The sequence below is a fragment of the Brachypodium distachyon genome, chromosome 2 (genome assembly GCF_000005505.3).
Source record: "Brachypodium distachyon strain Bd21 chromosome 2, Brachypodium_distachyon_v3.0, whole genome shotgun sequence".
NCBI lineage: Eukaryota > Viridiplantae > Streptophyta > Magnoliopsida > Poales > Poaceae > Brachypodium > Brachypodium distachyon.
In genome coordinates this window covers 47,496,462-47,517,471 of record NC_016132.3, presented here as the reverse complement: position 1 = coordinate 47,517,471, position 21,010 = coordinate 47,496,462, and the positions used below count along the sequence as shown (strand labels likewise).

The following is a 21,010-nucleotide window of genomic DNA, read 5'->3' as shown; positions in this document are numbered from 1 at the left end:
GTTGCGTCGGAAATTTCGAACTTTGAATGCATATAGATGTGCGAAAGGGCCCCTAGCTGCAGTAATTAGATGGCTCTAGTAGCACTCCTTGGGTCCCGAGTCCCACTCCCGTGGGTGCGAATTTCAAATTGGTGTTAAAAAAATCCGATAAAGGGTTTGGAACATTTTCTAAACTTGCGTGGAATATTCCATAAAACGTGTTTAAGTGGGTTGTGGGAATCCCCCTTTGATCAGAGCCATACGTTTTTGATCTAATGGCTCATAAAAAAAGTTTTCAGATTTTCACTGGTGGAGAGTTTTCACCGTATGCGTCCTCTTCTTCTTAATCATAATGCCCGAGGGTGGCTTACCCTCACAGATCGAGTTTTTTTTTAAATGCAGAGATGCATTGCAGTTGGAACTGAACTGAGGTGGGTATTGTCTGTTTAACCAATCGGGGGGAGAACTGCCAACTTTCAGAAAGAGGATCTGTCATTTGGCAAGCTTAGCTTAAGTAGTTATTTAGGCCTCACAGTGGTTTAGCGAGAAATCACTTAAGCAAAGCCGAAAAATGTATACTCCAGTTTGCAATGCGTCCTAGTTAACAGCAGAAGATTCGCTAAAAAAAAAAAGCTAACAGCAGAAGAATACTCCTAGTTGGTAAAAAACCCAGCAGAGGAATGCTTTCCCCTTGTGGTACGTTTCACGCTCACGTCCAGTGGCGTAACCAGCTAAAATTTTCAGGGTGATCTAACAGTGAAAATATTCATACAAATTTAGTTATTTTGACGTTTTGAATTTTTTTAACTATGTTATATAAAGGATTGAAAAATCTCCGGGTGGTCCATGGACCACCCGGCAACCCTCCTAGCTACGCCACTGCTCACGCCCCTAACTTTGCACAGCAACTTGTAAAATAAATTCATCGCTTCCCGCGAAAAAAAATAGCTTGTCAATTAGGTCCTTCAAAGTTAACACTTATACTTCATATGCTTTTTTTTTACAAGCTGAGTGGTCTGTGTCTGTATATGGAGTATTTTTTTCATTTGGTGACCAACATGAGAAACTGCATATGCTTGATACCGGAACCAGGCATGGCACAATCTGATTATTTTTACATTTATGCCACCAGAGGCTTGTACGCTAACTTGGGACTACTAAATTGTCCGAGTCTCCGGTAAAATCCACATAAAGTCGTACAGTTTTGCCTAGAGCCTTCTATGCAGACGTCCATACACAGACACAGACCACTCGGAAGAGACATGGATCACCCGCAAACAAGATCTCCAGCTTGAGAAGCTTTCAGTCGGCGCAATTGTACCTCACTCACCGACAATAAGATTTCGGCACCACAAGAAACTGACATGTCCCCATCCCAGTTGCAGAACAGAGCCCTGCAGAATATGGTACTGCCTAAGATACAATGGATCAACCCAGAGGGCAGAAAACCAAATTGCAGTATCAGAATGTTGACAAGCCATTGTCATTCGTCAACTTGGTACCAGCACGTAACGCCAAATTTAATTCTGCAGAACCTATTTAGCGCACTTGCAGCAAGTACAGACTCAGTGCATGATTACCCCTGCAATAACACAGGGAACCATGAAGATCACTCTTAACCAGCATAACTGCATAACATGATGTGCTACAAGTGGGAATTCCCAGCAAAATAATTCTGGCATAATTTTGGAGCCGAACCTAGCAATTCAGTTTCACACATCAAAAGAGAGTTTCAGATTTCAAAGAAAGAATATGCCCACCCTTTGCTTCCCTTTCATCAGTTGCCTCTTGTATCAACTACTATGCAAGATACTAGAAAGTACATGATTTAAATGCTGCAATAAATGAGAATGATATGTTTCAAGATCCGTTCATCTCAGAACCACCAGGGAAGTGTGCATCCCTAGTTGACCATCATGTATATAAAGTGATGATAGCCCAACCTGAGAGCTGCAAGCTGATGAATCCAAGCTCAAATATGTCTTCCATGGAAGAGCCTCTGCTGCCTTTAGTCCGCTGCGATCAAAAGCCCCCTTCTTCCATGCAAGACAGAAGCAAATTCTGTGATGTCCCAAACCGGTGCACAACTTCTTTTCATCCAAACAGTAATTCCAAAGCTAACTTTTGTACTCTCGATCATCCTCCATCCACTCTGGATAACAGCAATATAGTATCCACACCAGCTTTGCATCGGGTGCGTTCTTCACCTTCTGTATTCACAGCAATCAAAGAGGCTCCTGGTGCAGATGAGCTTGATGAGCAAGGTCATGCTGCACAATACACACCGTCAGTTACAAGGCAGGCTATTGCTAGTGTCATCCTATACATCTCAATAGGAGTCCTCGTGTACATGACAAATGTTGAAGGATTCAAGGGAAAATCCACGTTCAAGTTAGTGGATGCTCTTTACTTCACCATCATAAGCTTGTGCACCATAGGGTACGGAGACATAGTTCCATGTACTACCTTCACAAAGGTGTTCACATGCTTGTTTCTACTCATTGGTGTTCGCTTTATTGACATTATGCTAAGTGGGCTGTTGACAAATGTACTTGACAAGCAGAGAACTGTCCTGCTTAGCACAATGGATGATAATAAGCTCAACAAGGTATTTGACACCTATATGATCGATGCTGAAAAGAAAAGGTCAAGTGGGAGGATGAAAGTACTGCTTGCATTAGGCGTTGTTGCAGGATCTATCTCGATTTGTACAATCATAGTACATGAGGTGGAGGGCCTGAATTGGATCGACAGCTTCTATTTATCAGTCATTTCTGTGACAACAGTTGGATATGGGGATTACAGCTTCTCAACAACAGCTGGAAGGATCACTGCGACCGTGTGTCTGTTGGTGAGCACTTTGGCTGTTGGCAAGGCCTTTTTGTTCTTAACAGATCTAAGGATGAACAGAAGGAACCGACGAACTACAAAATGGATCCTTCAGAAGAAAATGGACAATCAGCCACTTGCTGCAGACCTAGATAATGATGCAGCTGTAAGGTATAACAGAATTTTCCATCAAATAACGTGTCAAGAATATTTAATGCTTAACATGAACTTCTAGTCTATTGTTTCTCTTGAATTCAACGATTGCACAATATTTTCCTTATGAGGAAGTAAATTTACCTGAACATAGGACCTTTCTTAATTTCTTACATGACAAAGAGCTAATAAATTGCCTTTCTTATTACTAAATGGGCTAGGAAACAATAAACATAACACAGACAAGTCCATCGTATCATTTTGGAAGTGCAGCCTTTTCTATAGAGAAAAACACTTAAAAAGGTCTTATGTGTGGTGGATGTGCACATCACGGGAAATCCTGCCTTTTTTTTATATGTTTTTGTTTATGTTTTGCAACAAAACATCAAGCTCCAATGAAAAGACGTAGTACTGTATAATGAATCAAGGCCTAAAGTGCCATTTTGCCCAAGAAACAGTACTCGATAAAGGGAGTTAAATAATACTTGGTTATTGTACATGGGGGCACGAGCAATGTCACATATCACATGCTTGTGATATGATGAGCATTAACATCTCACAAACGTACATGACATTTACCTTTTTTGTTAGTTTGTTACATCTTGATCTTCTCTTGTTTTTGTTCTTATTAGATTAATCCAAAAGTACGTTACTATATTGTGTTACAGAGGTATTGTGCCTTCTACATCGAAGTAGGTTACTTCATTAACGTGTGATCGCCTTGTTCCTATGCAGCAGTAAATCAGACTTTCTGATCTACAAACTCAAAGAGATGGGGAAGATCCATGAGAAGGACATCACAATAATCTCAGACCAGTTTGATCAGCTAGGCCTTGGAAAATGTGGAAATGTTGGTCTTGCGGAAATAATTGCACAATTATGAGTATAGCTTATGTAACTTTGATAAATATGTCATGCCACAATGATAGATATTCTCTAATACTTTCTTAACTAGCCATCAAAATCTCCACATGTTCGGCAACCTATTTAATACCTTCGCATGTATTACATGTAATCATACACTGTCTATTGCAGTTGATCTTGGAGTCATATATTGTTCTACACAGTTTAACTTGGGAGTTGTATAATGTTGTAGTACTACATAGCCGCAGCTTCAGAGCTTCTTTACATATTCGCCCCCTCGATTGTATGGATGTGTAAGTATACAGACAGCGAGCCGAGGCAGATGCATAAGGAACAGTAGATACTAGATGTAAAGTATCATAAGATAGCCTCATCCAAGGTAATACTGGATAAACAGAGATTTCTGTAGAGAAATTGAAGCAATGAGAGAACTTACCAAACAAATAGACATGGTTTGATGGTACAAATTTAATATTTCTAGTTTGCTAATCATCTCAAGCCATCAGATCCCGTCTCACTTAGTGTAGTCTCCGAAATCTTTTCAATCCTGTAAACATAGTTACTGTAATTAAGCCCAAGCATATTTTTTGTTGTTAACGACTCAATGATGCCAAATGTAAAACAAAACCCCAATGCATTTAATAGCTTCCCCTTCAGGACTCACCTTTCTCTAGTTTCGGTTATAAGCTTCAATATGGCTGACAATTTGTTCCACTTGCCATTTATCGACTGCTGAATGTCCACCTCTTCTGTTTGCTGCAAACTGATATACTGCTCAATTTCATATTCTAATGAATTCAGCTGTGAACCAATATGCTGTACAAAGTCATCATATGCAGAACAATCCTTTATGCTATTTGGTGGGGCACTATCCTGGGATATTATGGAGCTATCAGCCATCTGAAGTTCGCTTTGCTCAGACTGAACAGCCAAGTTTGAATATACCACACTTTTCATCTCAGAAGACTGCCTTTCAACTGATTTGGGAACATAATAACTAGTCTCGCCAGCCCCCCCATCAACTTCACCAGAGAAAACTCTTATCTCTTCACTGGACTCTTCTCCCCTTGGCATCCCTGAATGCAATGCGTGTTCAATTAACATATTCTGCTTCACTGAAATAGCCTGGATCCAACAAAGCTACCAATATTAGGATCATGTATATCACAGCATTTCAAACATATAGATGGATGATTTTAGAAGAACAATAAGATCCTGGTGGGGCAGGTCTGTGGGATATCACATATGTCCTTGTTACAATACAGTTTTAAGGAAAACCTTGTAGTTTCATAAATGATGCAAATAATAGAATTGCCACAAGAACAGCATGACATTATCTAAAATGACTTAGCGAGGGATCATGCGTTTTTGGCACAATTTAGAGAGTACATATCCATGTTTATAAAGAACAAAATTAATATAACAAATACTGAAGAACACGTCGTCCTCACCTCACTAATCTTTGCAGAAAGCTTATCAAGGAGCTCAATGCGCTCTTTTATGTTCTCCAGAGCTTTCGTCAACTTCTTCTTTTGCACAAGTAAGTCAACAGCCTCATTTTCTCTGCCTATTCGGACACTGACCACGGCCCTTTTCTTAAGATTCTCAGCAGCCTGGGTCAATCGCACAAGCCTCACCCTAGAACTATTTGCTACAAGAACAAAACAGCCATTTTTAATGCGGATAATGCACACAGCACATTGCAAAAAATACCACAGCTCTAGTGTCCTTTGTTTCTACTACTTTGTATATGTAAATATGTTATCTCCTGGATGAAAAATCACAGCATGCCCAACTTGTACCCCAATCCACAAAAGTGTCCGTCTTATGATTCGTACAGGGACTCTAAACTAAACATTTAGTTTCGAACAAATCTAACAGGTATCGATGAGCCGTAATGCTATCTTTGCGATTACAATTATGTCTGCAGTTTAATAGCACAAATTTGAAGATTATAATACTAGATAAGTTCTGCCTGCGGATTCTCCATTCCAAGCTCCGAAAGAGTAAAGCAATCAGAGCAACAGGGGTGTAGTTAGGGATATGTATACCTTTGGATTGGGTGAGGTCGGCTTCGGCGTGGAGTTGGAGGAGCTGCTCCCGCAGCCGCTCGAATGTCGGCGGCGCCGGGTCGCCGCCTCGGCTAGAGGCCACCAAACACCGAGGCCTCTCCCTTGCGCGCCTCCACCATGCCGCCGCGGCAGGAGGCGGCGGAAACGGCGGCGCCACTAGAAACGACGCGAAGGCCATCTCCCTCTCTCTACCCCTCGCCGCGGCGCCCACCGGGCATACGGAACGGGCCAGGCCAGGATCTGAAAGCGGAAAGGTTGTAGCCCTACGCAAGCCCACTCTGAAGACGTACCTAAGGTAAAGCTTATTATCATATACGTAAACGCCTCACGAAGGCGGAATACATAGAGTGTCCCATTTGTGTGAGTAAATTAAAAAAAAAAACCACCGCATTAGAGGATACGGTTTCACGTAGGTGCCAATTTACGTTTTAATTGCAAAAAAACACCGGATTAGCATAACCCCTCGTTCGCTAGCGTATAACCCCGTTTCTGACAGGTATGGCCCGCGTGTCTTGCCAGCTCGGCCTGCCAGCGTGGCACGTCTACGGCATGAAAAGGAGACTGCCTCGCCATCGCCAGCCTGCTCGAGCAAGTCGTCAACCGCGTCAAGGTGGTCCAACTCGACAAGTCCTCCGCATCTGGCGCATCACGGACAACGCCGCCGCCGCTACTGACGTTGCCGCCCACTCCAACTCCGGCTCTGTCCGCCACGAACGAGCGTGGCTCATCTTCCTCCTCAGGCACAAGCACAAGACGCACAGCAAACAGAAAAACGCCGGCCGCCGCAATCTCCACCACCGGCGCCGTGGCTCCAGACGCCTCCACTCGCCCCTTGCTTACCGCGCGCCTCCGCTCCGGTGCCCCTCCACTGGACCCCGCTGCCCCGTGCGCTGCGCTCGCCCCCGCTGCCCCGCGCACCTCCACTCGGCCCCGAGCGCCGCTGCTCTGGCGCGCCTCCGCTCGCCTGCGGCTCTCTAGCGGCCATGGCCAGCGAGAGAGCCCATCGGCCTTAGCTTTTATATTGGGAACGGAGAGAGATGTGACACGGTGGACGCCATGTTGGCTTGACAGGTGGACCTGCCTTGTCAGAAAAACAGGCTTAGATGCTAGCGATTGAGGGGTTAAGTTAATCCGGTGGGTTTTTGCAATTAAAACATAAACCGGTACCTATGTGAAACTCTAGCCTGATTATTTTTATTTTTAATTTACTCCATTTGCGTAGATGCCTGACCGTTGATGTATCAACAAAACGTGGATAGTGTACGAAGTGAAATCGCGTTTCAGTAAATAAAAAAAATCGTCTGTTCAGAAATCACAGATTTGCAGCTACCGGTCAGTCCGATTTAGTATACCACATAATTTCAAGCTTGGAATCGCATACAGTTTATTTCATTTTGGTGGGAATCACACAGGGGAGATCGAAGGTGCCCAGATTTTGTTGGTGAAGTCCAACCTGACATTCCATTTGGCCGACGGCCGGTCGCAACGGTGGGTAAATTCCCAAACGCCGCCTACACGGAGTATATAGCATATTGGTTCTCGTACAGACGTACAGTGCCGGCCGGTGTCTCTCTCCCCCGAAAAATAACAGCCATTTGGGACTCAGAACTTCGAGCCTTTTCGCCAAGGGAGCAGATCGAGCTGCAATGGTCCTATGGAGTCATGGGGCTTATGCATGGATGCCCCTGCTGCTCAGCTCAAATAAAAGGTCAGATCCTTTTCCCTGTGACTTTGTTGCGCTAGCTTACCTTGCATTGCAATGCCTTACAATATGATTCAGGGTATTGTGCCCGGCCAGCTGATTTGACCCTTGGATCTGCAGGTTGCGACGTGTTAGTAGATTCTTTATTCTCTTTTACAAGTTTTCCTTTTTGTCGGCGAGGGCATGTTCTCTTGTACATATGTTGATATATTCAGATAGTATGATGAGGTTTCTATTAGCATATCATCCATGTGAAAAATCGTAGTGTTCCATTCGTACACGTGTATAAATGATCCTTTTTCTAGCTTGCATGCTGATGTTATTCTCCATCTGACGTATTCCCTGGATCCAATCGACAGCTGAATAAATTCGGAGACCAGTGGCGGCACACATCTGGCAAGCAAATTACAAGCACACGCATTGTTCCAATGCAATTGGCGACACGGATGAGCTAGCTGTAAGCACGCTGTACATATATAGACAGTTAGACCTGCAGGTTTATGAGCTGCACGTACTTAAATTTGGTCGCTCAACCTGCAGGTCGACATAAAACGCACACACGAAGCAGGTGAACACATTAACTTGCCATCCCATGCCAGAAACACACACACCTTACTACAGTAGTTACCAATGTCTTTGCAATCCGCCCATACACACCAGAGAAGAAATTCATGCGTAGTATCTGCTCATGATTGTTCACCACGAACTGATCCATTAGCGATTAATCATTAATTCCTGCGACAGCGTGCGTGTACTGTTGAGATATGAGAGACGTATATCAGCATAATCAATCAGCTAGTATGCCCTCGACGAAGTAATTAATCAATCGACGAACTGGCTCTCGTTGACCAAGGAGTCGAGGAACAAGGCGAAGGCGTCGTCGGCGTCCACCATGGCGCAGCCCATGTCGTCGAAGCCGCCACGAGCGGCGTGATGCTCGGCGAAGAACTGATCGGCGAATCCTTCAAAGCCCAGCGGCTGGGCAGCGGCGTCGTCCAGGCTCATCGTCGCTGCCAGCTGGTCCTGATCATCATCGCCTCTTTCTGCCGCACTGGCACGAGTACTGTCGCCTGATCCAATGCCAGCGGCACCAGACGGCGCCGTCGTTGGTTGCGCGGGCAGAGCCGGATCCGGAGGTCCGACGACCGCCGCTGCGTTGTCGGCTGGTGCGAGCGGCATGTGCGTCCGCGGGTCGAGGCCTTGGGCGATGAGCTTCTTGCTGAGGTGCGAGTTCCAGTAGTTCTTGATCTCGTTGTCCGTGCGCCCCGGCAGCCTCCCGGCGATCAGCGACCACCTGCCCTTGCACGAGCAAGAAGCAACTCTAAATTGCGCGGGTGCATTTCAGGAAGTAAGTTGTTCTTAACATATTATGATATGGATAGTGCACGCACCGGTTGCCGAGGACGCGGTGGAGGCGGAGGATGAGGTCCTCCTCGTCGTCGGCGATGGGCTCGCGCTTGATGTCGGGCCGGAGGTAGTTCATCCACCGCAGGCGGCAGCTCTTGCCGCACCGCAGGAGCCCCGCGCGCCGCGGCAGCGTGCGCCACCGGCCTTCCCCTTCCCGCTCCACGAACCGCACCAGCAGCTCGTCCTCCTCCGCCGTCCACGGGCCACGCTTCAGCGTCGCCGTCTCGCTCTGGCTCTGGCCCTCGGCGCTCCGCCGGGCGCCGCGCTGCGACGGCGGCTTCCGTCGCGCCATCTTGAATTCTTGATCGCTCGATCGAGAACAGCCTTGACCTCAGTATATGCTACGCGCGCGTGTGGAGAATGGAGATAGATGGATGCGGACGAAAAGCTTGGGGATTTTGGCTCGCTCGATCGCTTTTTCAGACTCGGGCGCGGCTAGAAACGTACTCTACGCTTTTCGCTTTTCTCGCCGTGCGCTGCAGCGCCACCACCCCAGAGAGGCAAACGGTCGGTGGGGTGGTTTGTTTCTTCTGCGGGGCGGTCTGTTGCGTTTTCGGAAATGGAAGAATTTTGTACGCGGCGATTTTTGGAAATGGAGGGGTTGCACCGAATCCTCTGTCCCGCTAGCGCTTTACCCGATCGGGGCCATAAGTCCACAACCACACGTTGCGCTTATGGCCTCGAGCAGTGAGGCCTGGCCCAACTGGCTCCAAATCAGTGAATAACCCCAACCTAGCCCTGCTCTGCTGGTGGGTTGGGCCGTTCCTGGAACGGGCTACACTGATCTCCTGCGGAGCAAAAGATGCTACGGATGCTGGTGGAAGAACCGTTGAACGATGAAGCCAAGGTGATGACCAAATACGAGAAACTTTTTCGCCGCCGCAGGAGAGCTGGAGAGGAAAATTAGGGTTTGATCTAAATTGCATCGATTTCTTCAGGATTCGCCGGTTCTCTCATCTCCTGCCGCCATCTTGGCGTTTCGTGACGGGGAATCTCGATTCCTTCTAAATGTACTCAGCTTTTAGAACTACTAGCAAAAGACCCGTGCGTTGTTACGAAACAACAAAAAATTGCATCAAAACGTCAAATCAAATGTTGATATGTTTCATGAGCACATATGTATATAACTATTATGATATGTTTATTTTCTATGCTATACTCTGATCTCTTTCTCTTTTGCACATGTCTTGTTTCTATATCTCGTGTAAAGAAGAGAAAGTGACACATGCTCAACTATTTTGCTCTCTACCTTCAGGTTATCACTGTTCTCACATACACCACACTTGAAAAGTTATGTGTGAGCATTTTTTTTTAACTTTTTTGCTCAATTCATGAAGTGATTCTCAATATAATCATGAATAATGAAGAACATGTAGCAATGATAACGTTTATCATTTCCATCCTTCCAAGCCGCTCGACCTCCCGTGTGGTGATAATTTAAAAAGCAAGCATCGGTATATCGATCAAGACAGCAAGCAACAGCAGCCATCATATAAAGCAAGCCGCAGTATAAAGCAGTCTTCCTGCTCTCCTATTACTCCTCCCTACTTTATTTCTCAAGTCACTTCTCCCAATTTCTATCACTCTCCCTCTGACTATCCTCTCCATCCACCCTGAGTGCAAACTCCTCCCCTCCCCGTCGCGATTCATCCCGCCACCGAACGTTGCACGGCCGCCCGCTTGTGCGCACCGCCTCCGCCCATAGATTCCCACTGCCCGTCCGCCGCCTGCTCCCACTTGCTGCCCGGTACGCCTGTGCGCCCTCTCATAGCCTTGTCCGTTCGTTCACCGCGCCCGCACGCCGCCCACACATCGCGTCTGGCCACTGGTCGCCGCGCGCCACTGCCCGTCGGGAGGGCCACCGATGGCTCGCGCTGACACGGTCCCTGCTGCCTCGCGCGAGGCCACCGCCATCCCGGCCTCAAGCTCATCCCATCACCGTCCAAGTCCTGCGGGGAGCCACCGGCGCACACGAGCGGTGGAGGTGGCGGTTGGGGCGCTCGACGGAGCCATGAGTCCGCAGCCGCCTTCCGCACACGGACGCCGCCGACGCGCACGAGCTGGTGGAGGCGACCAAGAGCAGCGGCGGGTGCTGCCGAGATCCGGATCGGGTGGGGGTGAAATTCGTAGGAGAGGAGGAGCAAGGAGGGCTCTGTTGTTATTGTTTTTTCTTTTTTGGACGGTACGTGTTTTTTCTGCGCTTGAGGACCGTGGGAGCTGAGATTAAAAGGCGCGTGGGGACAGCGGTGGCAGATTCATAATTTCGGTGAAGTGACGTACCACGACGCTCATACCATCAGCACCAACTCCAATTTAATATATTGGTATAGATGAGTCTTGTGATCTTCATTGGTAACACTATGGCGAAGGGTGCAATGTTGTAATGAATAAAGGTATTCTGATTCTTTCTTTGCTGCGGCGGTGCCTTATCAGGCAGTGCCACGAGGCCAAAGAGTTTTAGTCATTGCAGATTCGATGTGTCTGATCTTGCGGATTTTGAGATCGTGTCCTCACAAATCCGTTCATATGGATCTGATGAGTTTTTACTAGTGTGTCATGATGCTTTTGTTGATTTGATCTACTGTGACTTTGGAATTCTTCTCTAGCGTTCTGATGAAGATCATGTGGTTCGACGACCTGCATTTACAGGGGATCATCCCCGGCCCAAGTACGTTCAAAGCTTACCGTTTCTCATCTTTTTAGATGGGCGACTCAAGGGGCTTTTTGGAACCTATGAAGGTAGTCAAGTTCGTGTAGGGGTATGAGTCACGATGTTGCCGTTTCAGTCTAATCGCACTCTCAATATTTCGTGTTATGTTTTCAAGAGATTTCATTGTAACTCTTAGCTTTTGGGGTTATTTGTAATTTCTTGTGTCTATGATATCCCAAGCAATACACACTTGTAATAGTTTTTGAGATTGAATAAAGTTAGAAATGATTCTAAAAAAAAGCGATGACCAAATAACCAAAGTCAACAACGAACTACTTTTAAAAAAGAAGTCAAGGAATTTTCTCTCTGCCCCTGCGGCTAGCCGGCTACCCCAACTTCTTGGAATGGAAGGCACTGTAAAACAGTAAAAGTACAACGACAACTCGACAACACAACCAGTGACCCCAATGTTGTATCCTGATGTATGATAGAAATCGCCAAACCAAAGAAACAACGAATCGAACAGAGATAACGGAAATAGACGAAAGGATTGGGGATCTAGAGTTTGTTCTATTTCTTCTTTATTGTCCTCCAATACAATTCAACCCGGAGCTTATAACATGCTCACAGCCAACACCAGCTGGAAAGTAAAGTAGTTACACACACGCCTTTGAGTTAAACGTTTACTACAGTCGAAGGCGTATTCTCATCTCCCGCTTCCTCCACGGTATCACTCATGCGTGGTACGGTCATGCGTGACACCCAACTTCTTGGAACGGAAGGTTCCATCTAGTATTGTCATGGAACGTTCTACAATGCAAGTTCGTATTGTCATGGCACTGTCGTGGAAACGCCGAACGCGGTGCCCAAGTTCGCTATAGCTGCCTCAGCGTCCCTGTCCCCCGCTGAATAATAGTCCGTGTGCAGGAAAACGCTCGTCTCTGTCGATCTATCCATTAAACAGTGGAAGACAAATCAACATTGCAAATGAGGAAACTATATACGCTTTAGCTAACTCTCCTCTAAAATTGCACGTTACCAAGTCGGAACCTGCATCTGCATGCACCATTTGACGATGGCAGGACTACTAGTAGCTATAGCTAGCTCTGAATAGAATCTTCTTCGGTTCAAAACAAGAATTGAATCTTCGCGTAATCATATGTCAAAACATATTCCGCACGCTTAGTCAATCGCAAACTTTCGTGGCCGCTTCCAGCTTCCGAGCGTATATATAGTGCCTCCACCATTGCCAGGGACATAAACTACAGTACACGATCTACACAGTGCAGCGCGCAGCTCGTCCAGCACATCAGCAAAGCTATCAGGACATGGACGCCACAGCAGCAGGAGGTACTGTCGCTACTAGTGGAGAAGCGCGCCACCGCGGCGATCAGCAAGGAAAGGATGGCCGGTCGGAGAAGGACGCGGCCGGGAAGAAGGTGTCGTTGCTCGGCATGTTCAGGTACGCCGACCGCCTCGACGTGCTGCTGATGGTGGTCGGCACGGTGGGGGCGATGGGCAACGGCGTGTCGGAGCCACTCATATCGGTCCTCTTCGGGAACGTCATCAACTCCTTCGGCGAGAGCACGAGCAGCACCGTCCTCCGCAGTGTAACCAAGGTAAGCGACTGCTCAGATCACAGTGATCACTTCACTTGAAGAGTAGATTTAATAGAGAATGTTCTTTCTACAGGGTGTCCTGAACTTCATATATCTGGGCATTGGAACAGCAGTTGCCTCCTTTCTTCGTAAGTATAATTTTATTCTATTTTCCAAACACACGTTACCAGTCAATGAAACATTAGATGGCGAACAATAACATGCAGGGACAATTAGTTAGTTATACAATCGGTCGTATAACATTTGTAACTGAACTAAACTGCAGAAGATAATTAACCAAGTCGTTGATAGGGTATTCTATAAACTTGTGAAGGAAGATGCTAGCTCAAAGCAGTTCTCTCAATATTAATTACCCCTATTTCTTCATTAGATTCCAAAGCATGACATGATACCTTTTTTAGAAACAAACATCCAAACATGAATCACTTGTATTTTCATTGGAAGAAACTCCCAAATGGCGCAAAAGCTACACAACCACCATGATTGGTGCTGGGCTGCTGGACCGAAAGCTATACTTGCATGAATGTTAAACATAGATATACAGTGATGAGAACAGACCTATCATTATTAATGATCATGCATTCATCTCATTAGAACTACCAACTGCATTTCTCAATGATCTAATATACTTAGTTAACTTGCATACTGATGGCAGACTTGCTAGTAAAAAAATGCCCACCCTTCATTTATTCCAGAGGTGTCATGCTGGACGATGGCAGGAGAAAGGCAGTCAGCGCGCATCCGTTCTTCTTACCTGAAATCAGTTCTGAGGCAAGATATTGCATTCTTCGATACAGAAATGACAACTGGTGAAGCAGTTTCTAGAATGTCTAGCGACACGGTCGTAATTCAAGGTGCTCTTGGTGAAAAGGTAATACCTTCGTGAGAGTACTAAATAAATGAACACAACATTTTCATCAAATTCCAATGCCTACGCAGATCTGCAGGAACAAGTTAATGGCATCCATCAGTATTTTCATTTTAGAAATATACTACTCCGTCCGATCCGTAATAAGTGTCGCTGATTTAGTACATTATGGATCGGAAGGAGTACTACATAAGCTCTTGTATTAGCTAAGTGTATTCCATACAGTCTAGGCAGTAATGTCCACCTTGCGCTACTGGTGCTGACATTCAAGCATTCTCAATTACAGGCAGGGAAGCTTGTACAGATCTCATCTAGTTTCATTGGTGGTTTTATTATAGCATTCACAAAAGGCTGGCTTCTGACTCTTGTCATGCTAACATCACTACCACTAGTTGCTATTACTGGTGCAGTGTCTGCGCAGCTGCTAACCAGGGCTTCTAGCAAGAGACTAACATCATACAGTGATGCTGGGGACACTGTTGAGCAGACAATTGGATCTATACGAACAGTGAGTTCAAGTTATACCAGTTATTTGAAATTAATAACAATTATTTCAGTCATTTCAGATTTCATATCAACTATTTGTTGAATATATGCTAAAAAAATATATTTGGTGAATAGCAAACAATAAGTAGCAACCTATCTCATGTGAACAGGTTGTGTCCTTCAACGGTGAGAAGAAAGCTATGGCAATGTACAACAATTTCATAAAAAGGGCATACAAGACTGTTATTGAGGAAGGCCTTATCAATGGTTTTGGCATGGGCTCCGTCTTTTGCATCTTATTTAGCAGCTATGGACTAGCCTTCTGGTACGGTGGAAAGCTAATTATTGACAAAGGTTATACTGGAGGGACAATCATCACTACTTTATTTGCCGTGTTGACTGGTGCAACGTGAGTTTCTGAAATCTTAACATTGCAAAGACCATTGCCGATTTAACAATAAGTGATGTTCAGTGTAGCTAAGCTGTCAACTTATTGAAGGACTATTTGAATGAATCGAAATATTAGAGATTACATATTATTTAAACTTTTATTTTAAACTCCATATAACCTTTTTTCTTATGGATGCATGTAAATAAATATATTTTCTGTAATTTTGTATAAGGAATTCTACATGTTGGTTTGATGTTCCTTTCAAGGTGTTACCTTTAGATAATATATAACATTATAACTTATTTCTAGTTTAGTGGTAAATAAGGGCATCATGTCATTGGCAGTAGCTGAGCTCCAGACTAGTATTTATTTTCTATATAATAATAAGAACTGTCCTTAAGGGAACCCCCTCCTTCGCTTTGAGCATTTAAAAAGACAATACTATAAAGATAATATAGAAATTCTATCATAAATCAAGAGAAAAAAAAACTTCACCGCTTACTTTTGTGGGATCAGATTATAACAACAAAACAAAGAACTCACTATGAAGATCTTCTAAATCAGTAACATGAAGCACAATTTTGAACTAAGGTTGTATATTGCAATTACCGCACCTTCATGGCGAGATCCCAAGGAACCCACACAAAGCTATAGCAGTTGTCGCTAGATTCTGTGGAAGCTAACCCCAAATAGCAATCGTTATGTTTTAACTATTCATTAACATTATTTTACAGTTGTCAGGAATTAAAAAATCTTTCAAGTAATGAATATGATAACAACACGGCGATAAGTGAATGTAAGTCTATAACAGTATCAAATGCTAATTTGGGTGAACAAATATACTATGTAAATAATCATCATGTAATTTAGTAAATTATAAAATAAAATCATATAGCACTAAAAGGTTTACATAGCATCATTATATTCATATGTAATAGATGATGGTGCTGGTAATTCCAGTAGAATCAAAAAGAAAAGGCAGATATTGTTTTTAGATTTTTGGATTCTCATTGGAAGAAACACTCGCAGATTCACCTAGAGGTTACAAGTTGCATGACATATCCACAAAAGTTGATGATGCTACTGTACCTACATGCCAAATGTATAAGTCTGAATTAACTGTTTAATCTACAACACATGAACTTGAATCAAATTACTAGTTGATTTACATTTTAATTTCTTTAATATATAGGTATAATTTATCTGATAACTAGCTTGTAATCCTTCTGCAGGACGTTATTTATTCTATTTACACTGCTCCATCTTCATCTCATGTTTCCTCAGCAAGCGTAAATAGATGCAGGACTAGTAGTTGCTAAAAACTTTCCTTCATGTCGACAAATAAACTAACCATTACATACGATATGATAATGTCCTAAACATGTCACTTTCCACTGTTCATAACAGTTCTTTAGGTAACGCAACACCATCAATTTCTGCAATTGCAGAAGGTCAATCTGCAGCATACAGACTATTTGAAACAATCGAGAGGAAACCGGATATAGATTCAGATGATACCAGTGGCATAGTTTTAGAAAATATCAAGGGTGATGTTAAGCTAAAAGATGTGTACTTTCGCTACCCTGCAAGACAAGGGCAGTTAATATTAGATGGATTGTCATTGCAAGTAGCCAGTGGAACAACAATGGCCATAGTTGGAGAGAGTGGAAGTGGCAAGTCAACTGTTATAAGCTTAGTTGAAAGATTCTATGATCCACAGGCTGGTGAAGTTATGATAGATGGAATCAACATCAAGAATCTGAGGCTTGATTGGATAAGAGGGAAGATCGGTCTTGTGAGCCAAGAACCATTGCTCTTTATGACCACCATTAAAGATAACATAATCTATGGCAAAGAAGATGCAACACTTGAAGAGATCAAGAGAGCAGCCGAACTTGCAAATGCCGCAAACTTCATCGACAAGTTACCAAATGTACATAAATAAAATTTGAATGCTTCGAGCAGCATCTTTGATATTTAAGCTAACAATGTTTTTGTTTCATACCAGGGCTACGACACACTAGTTGGTCAGCGTGGCACTCTGCTTTCTGGAGGACAAAAACAAAGAATTGCAATTGCAAGGGCCATCCTTAAAGATCCCAAAATCCTTTTGCTAGATGAAGCAACAAGTGCATTGGATGTGGAATCTGAGAGGATAGTTCAGGAGGCACTCAATAGGATAATGGTAGAAAGAACCACACTAGTGGTTGCTCATCGCTTGAGCACTGTAAGGAATGTTGACTGCATCACAGTTGTTCGTCAAGGGAAAATAGTTGAACAAGGTTAGAGTCTTTTGTATATATTGTACTTTTATCCATTCTAGAAATATGTCTCACAAACATATCCTATCTATACAGGTCCTCATTATGAATTGGTGAAGGATACCAATGGAGCTTACTCCCAGCTTATTAGGCTACAAGAAACTCGTGGAGACAAAAGGCATAAAATACAAGATTCTGGAGTGCCAAATACCTCATCAAAAAGCACTAGTTTGTCAATTCGACGGTCAATGAGTAAAGATTCTTTTGGCAATAGCAACAGATATTCCTTCAAGAACCCTTTAGGATTGTCTGTAGAGTTGCATGAGGATGAAAACACAGGCGGACACAAAAAGGACGAGCTTACCGACGCGAAGGCCCTTAAGAAAGCACCAATTCGACGTCTTTTTTCTCTTAACAAGCCAGAGGTGCCATTTCTTCTGCTCGGTTCTATAGCGGCAGCAGTGCATGGACTCATTTTCCCACTGTTCGCAATACTAACGTCTGGTGTTATAAAATCATTCTACGAGCCACCAGATAAGATGCGAAAAGATTCTAGCTTTTGGGCACTGTTATCTGTTGTTCTGGGGATTGCATCTCTGATTTCAATCCCAGCAGAGTATTTTTTGTTTGCAATTGCTGGAGGCAAGCTTATACAGCGTGTCCGGACACTGTCATTTCAAAACATTGTGCGTCAAGAAGTTGCTTGGTTCGATAATCCCTCAAATTCCAGGTATCATATTCCAATGATCGTAATTCATTTTTTGTCATCATACTTAGATTTACGCAAATGTTAAGATTTAGGTTTATCACTTGCAGTGGGGCACTTGGCACAAGGCTCTCAGTTGATGCATTAAATGTCCGGCGCTTAGTAGGTGATAACCTGGCCATTATAGTCCAATCTATAGCTACATTAATTACTGGCTTTGCCATAGCTTTTTCGGCGGATTGGAGGCTTGCATTGGTTATCACTTGTGTCATCCCTTTAGTGGGTGCACAGGGTTATGCTCAAGTGAAGTTCTTGAAGGGGTTTAGCGAAGAAGCTAAGGTAATGCATTATAACTGTGAAATTTATTTCCTGTTTGTTTGAGGATAAGCAATCCTAAGGACCCTTGAATCGCTTACAATGATAATGTGATCTCATCGTGCAGGAGATGTATGAAGATGCAAGCCAAGTTGCAACTGATGCTGTTGGTAGTATCAGAACAGTAGCATCTTTTAGTGCAGAGAAAAGAGTGGTCAGAACATATAACAAGAAATGTGAAGCTTTAAGGAAACAGGGAATTCGAAGTGGAACCGTTGGAGGGCTTGGTTTTGGTTTCTCATTCTTGGTGTCATATCTCACATATGCTCTATGTTTCTATGTTGGCGCACAGTTCATACGTCAGGGAAAAATAACTTTTGCAGATGTTTTCAAAGTAAGAATTCCAAAATCATTTCAAGATTTCCTGCAAATAAAATCATTTCAAGTTACCATTTATATATGGAACTATAGATATTAACTTTTCATAATAATTCGGAAACTCATTGGATGTTTCTCAGGTTTTGTTAGCTTTCGTTTTGGCAGCTACTGGGGTTTCACAGTCAAGTGCATTAGCATCTGATGCAGCAAAGGCAAGGGATTCCGTCATTTCTGTTTTCAGTATTCTAGATCGGAAGCCCAAAGTTGATTCAAGCAGCTGTGAGGGCCTAACGTTGGAAAACATTACCGGCAATATTGATTTCAGTAATGTCAGTTTCAAGTACCCATCACGCCCGGATGTCCAAATATTCAGTGACTTCACCTTGCACATTCCTTCCAGAAAGGTATCTTTTAACTTGAAACGTTTTGTGATCTTCTTTTTTATTGGTGCACTGAAATGATTTTCATTGGGAGAACTAACTTTAAATGCAACCTCTTGGCATCAAGCTAGAATACATACTTAAAATGGATGTGACCTATCAAGTTCCAGTGATATTCTTATGCAACCCTGGTCAAAAAATATATTCTTATGCTACCTTCAGCTGCCAAGGCAGCAAATGCTCATCTGATAATTCACAAGCACAAAAACAGCTGTGTTGTAACGTTTGCCTTCCTTTCCCACAGACCATAGCACTTGTTGGAGAAAATGGAAGTGGCAAGTCCACAATAATTTCTTTACTGGAGCGTTTCTATGATCCTGATTCTGGTAGAATCTCACTAGATGGAGTCGAAATTAAGAGCATAAGAATTAGCTGGTTAAGGGATCAGATGGGGCTGGTAGGCCAGGAGCCCGTGCTTTTCAATGACACCATCCGTGCCAACATAACCTATGGGAAACATGGAGAGGTGACAGAGGAAGAGATCATGACTATTGCCAAGGCAGCAAATGCTCATGAGTTCATATCAAGCTTGCCACAAGGATATGACACTTTTGTCGGCGAGAAAGGAGTGCAAGTATCTGGTGGGCAGAAACAGCGAGGAGCTATCGCAAGGGCCATCATAAAGGACCCTAAGATACTGCTGCTGCTTGATGAGGCAACCAGTGCCTTGGATGCAGAATCTGAGCATATTGTTCAAGATGCATTGGACCGAGTCATGATCAGCAGGACCACCATTGTGGTGGCGCACCGCCTCTCCACAATTAAAGGGGCTGATATGATTGCAGTCCTCAAGGAAGGCAAAATTGCAGAAAAAGGAAAGCATGATGCCCTGATGCGAATCAAGGATGGAGTCTATGCTTCGCTGGTTGAACTTCGCTCAAATTCTGAGTAGAATTATATATATCTTTTGATATTTCTTTGTTCCTAGCAAAACTATTTGGGCATACAAGTACATTTTGTCTGTGATTTGAGAAGTGAATGCAAGAGTGTAGCAGTTTGTTGCACGTAAGTCTTATGATGGTAGGTGGAGTATAATACAACCGTTCATGCATTGACTGATTCCACCAGAGGATTTGGCCTTTTCTTATACGAACAGAAGATTTGCTTTAATATTAATCTGCATATATAGGAATAGAAGAAACACATAGAGATGAGACCAAATTTCGCTAGTTCCATGGCTCTTAAAAAAACTGCACGTTCCGCACCAACAGTTTCGCCCGCGTCGAGGAGCAGCTCGTCTCGCATACTCTCCGGAAGATAAAATGACTACGAACAGCTAAAAAGGTTTTCTGGGGAAGTGGGGAAGGGCGACATGGGCTAAACTGCTAAACGCGCCCATGGCCCACCGCCACCGGATGTGCAGGATCAGAATTCTGAGTGGGGTGTGAAATTTAGACCAGCGCATACCTCTGGGTCTGGGGCTCTGGACTGATGAGCTCTTCCTCATGGTCGGCAAGACGGCAACCGCGCTGCCGCCGTCGGCCGGCGGCCGCGCCGTAATCTCAGGCATCTCTCTCCTTCTGCTTTTATTTAAGGAAACTCTCTCCCTCTGGTTTGTGCTACTGGGGTTGACCGCTTGACCGAGATGGGTTCTGATCACTAGGCTGGGCCTAAGTGGACTTGCATAACAGACACAGTCCACAGAAGATCGAAATTCTATTCCCAAAGAAATAAAATCGAAGCCCTTAGATTCAGCTCTGCTTTTCACACGGCTTGGCAGAGACCGAGCGTGGTAGACTACAGGCGGTGAATCCGTCTCCGGCGGCCGGGGGCGACTCCCTGGGATAGGAATGACGGGATCGCCGGTGACCACACTAGTTCGGCCGCCGCGGCTAGCTTGACGTACGATGGTCCAGGACGATAGGTACGGGAGACCTCTGCAGTACCAAA

General features: G+C 44.3%; 4 protein-coding genes and 1 long non-coding RNA gene across 18 annotated transcripts; 2 read left to right on the top strand and 3 right to left on the bottom strand.

The window, feature by feature from the left end:
* Positions 1–935: 935 nt before the first annotated feature.
* On the bottom strand, positions 936–6,114 carry LOC100829905. Of its 11 annotated transcripts, XM_024459591.1 has the most exons (7): positions 5,877–6,114; positions 5,277–5,476; positions 4,490–4,950; positions 4,262–4,372; positions 1,923–2,249; positions 1,482–1,561; positions 1,003–1,373 (listed from the first exon to the last, which is right to left on the bottom strand). In XM_024459591.1, the coding sequence occupies exons 1-4, from the start codon at positions 6,073–6,075 to the stop codon at positions 4,315–4,317; spliced, it is 918 nt and encodes a 305-aa protein (XP_024315359.1). In that variant the 5' UTR covers positions 6,076–6,114; the 3' UTR covers positions 1,003–1,373; positions 1,482–1,561; positions 1,923–2,249; positions 4,262–4,314. The 11 variants fall into 11 exon arrangements, with proteins under 11 accessions (XP_014754483.1, XP_014754482.1, XP_024315363.1 ...); XM_014898997.2 differs by lacking the exon at positions 1,923–2,249 and having other exon boundaries at positions 936–1,373; XM_024459590.1 differs by having other exon boundaries at positions 1,003–1,561.
* LOC100830208 (two-pore potassium channel 2) lies at positions 1,803–4,033 on the top strand. Of its 2 annotated transcripts, none has more exons than XM_003569573.4 (2): positions 1,803–2,979; positions 3,700–4,033. In XM_003569573.4, exons 1-2 carry the CDS (start codon positions 1,835–1,837, stop codon positions 3,842–3,844), a joined length of 1,290 nt encoding a protein of 429 aa, XP_003569621.3. In that variant the 5' UTR covers positions 1,803–1,834; the 3' UTR covers positions 3,845–4,033. The 2 variants fall into 2 exon arrangements, with proteins under 2 accessions (XP_003569621.3, XP_010232187.2); XM_010233885.3 differs by having other exon boundaries at positions 3,697–4,033.
* A 2,054-nt stretch (positions 6,115–8,168) lies between the features above and the next one.
* On the bottom strand, positions 8,169–9,865 carry LOC100842335 (transcription repressor MYB5). The gene is made up of 2 exons (XM_003566977.4): positions 8,991–9,865; positions 8,169–8,893 (listed from the first exon to the last, which is right to left on the bottom strand). The coding sequence occupies exons 1-2, from the start codon at positions 9,296–9,298 to the stop codon at positions 8,422–8,424; spliced, it is 780 nt and encodes a 259-aa protein (XP_003567025.1). The 5' UTR covers positions 9,299–9,865; the 3' UTR covers positions 8,169–8,421.
* A 3,040-nt stretch (positions 9,866–12,905) lies between these two features.
* On the top strand, positions 12,906–20,187 carry LOC100829597 (ABC transporter B family member 4). 2 transcript variants are annotated; one of them, XM_024460168.1, is made up of 12 exons: positions 12,907–13,275; positions 13,349–13,403; positions 13,971–14,146; positions 14,430–14,651; positions 14,800–15,038; positions 16,428–16,953; positions 17,029–17,302; positions 17,378–18,011; positions 18,098–18,326; positions 18,430–18,696; positions 18,821–19,084; positions 19,365–20,187. In XM_024460168.1, exons 1-12 carry the CDS (start codon positions 12,985–12,987, stop codon positions 20,010–20,012), a joined length of 3,825 nt encoding a protein of 1,274 aa, XP_024315936.1. In that variant the 5' UTR covers positions 12,907–12,984; the 3' UTR covers positions 20,013–20,187. The 2 variants fall into 2 exon arrangements, with proteins under 2 accessions (XP_024315937.1, XP_024315936.1); XM_024460169.1 differs by lacking the exon at positions 19,365–20,187 and having other exon boundaries at positions 12,906–13,275; positions 18,846–19,012.
* Positions 13,298–20,696, bottom strand: LOC112271135. Of its 2 annotated transcripts, XR_002964053.1 has the most exons (4): positions 20,528–20,696; positions 14,154–14,216; positions 13,955–14,029; positions 13,298–13,420 (listed from the first exon to the last, which is right to left on the bottom strand). It is a non-coding gene; the product is annotated as an uncharacterized LOC112271135 (long non-coding RNA). The 2 variants fall into 2 exon arrangements; XR_002964052.1 differs by lacking the exon at positions 13,298–13,420 and having other exon boundaries at positions 13,612–14,029.
* Between the last annotated feature and the right edge of the window lie 314 nt (positions 20,697–21,010).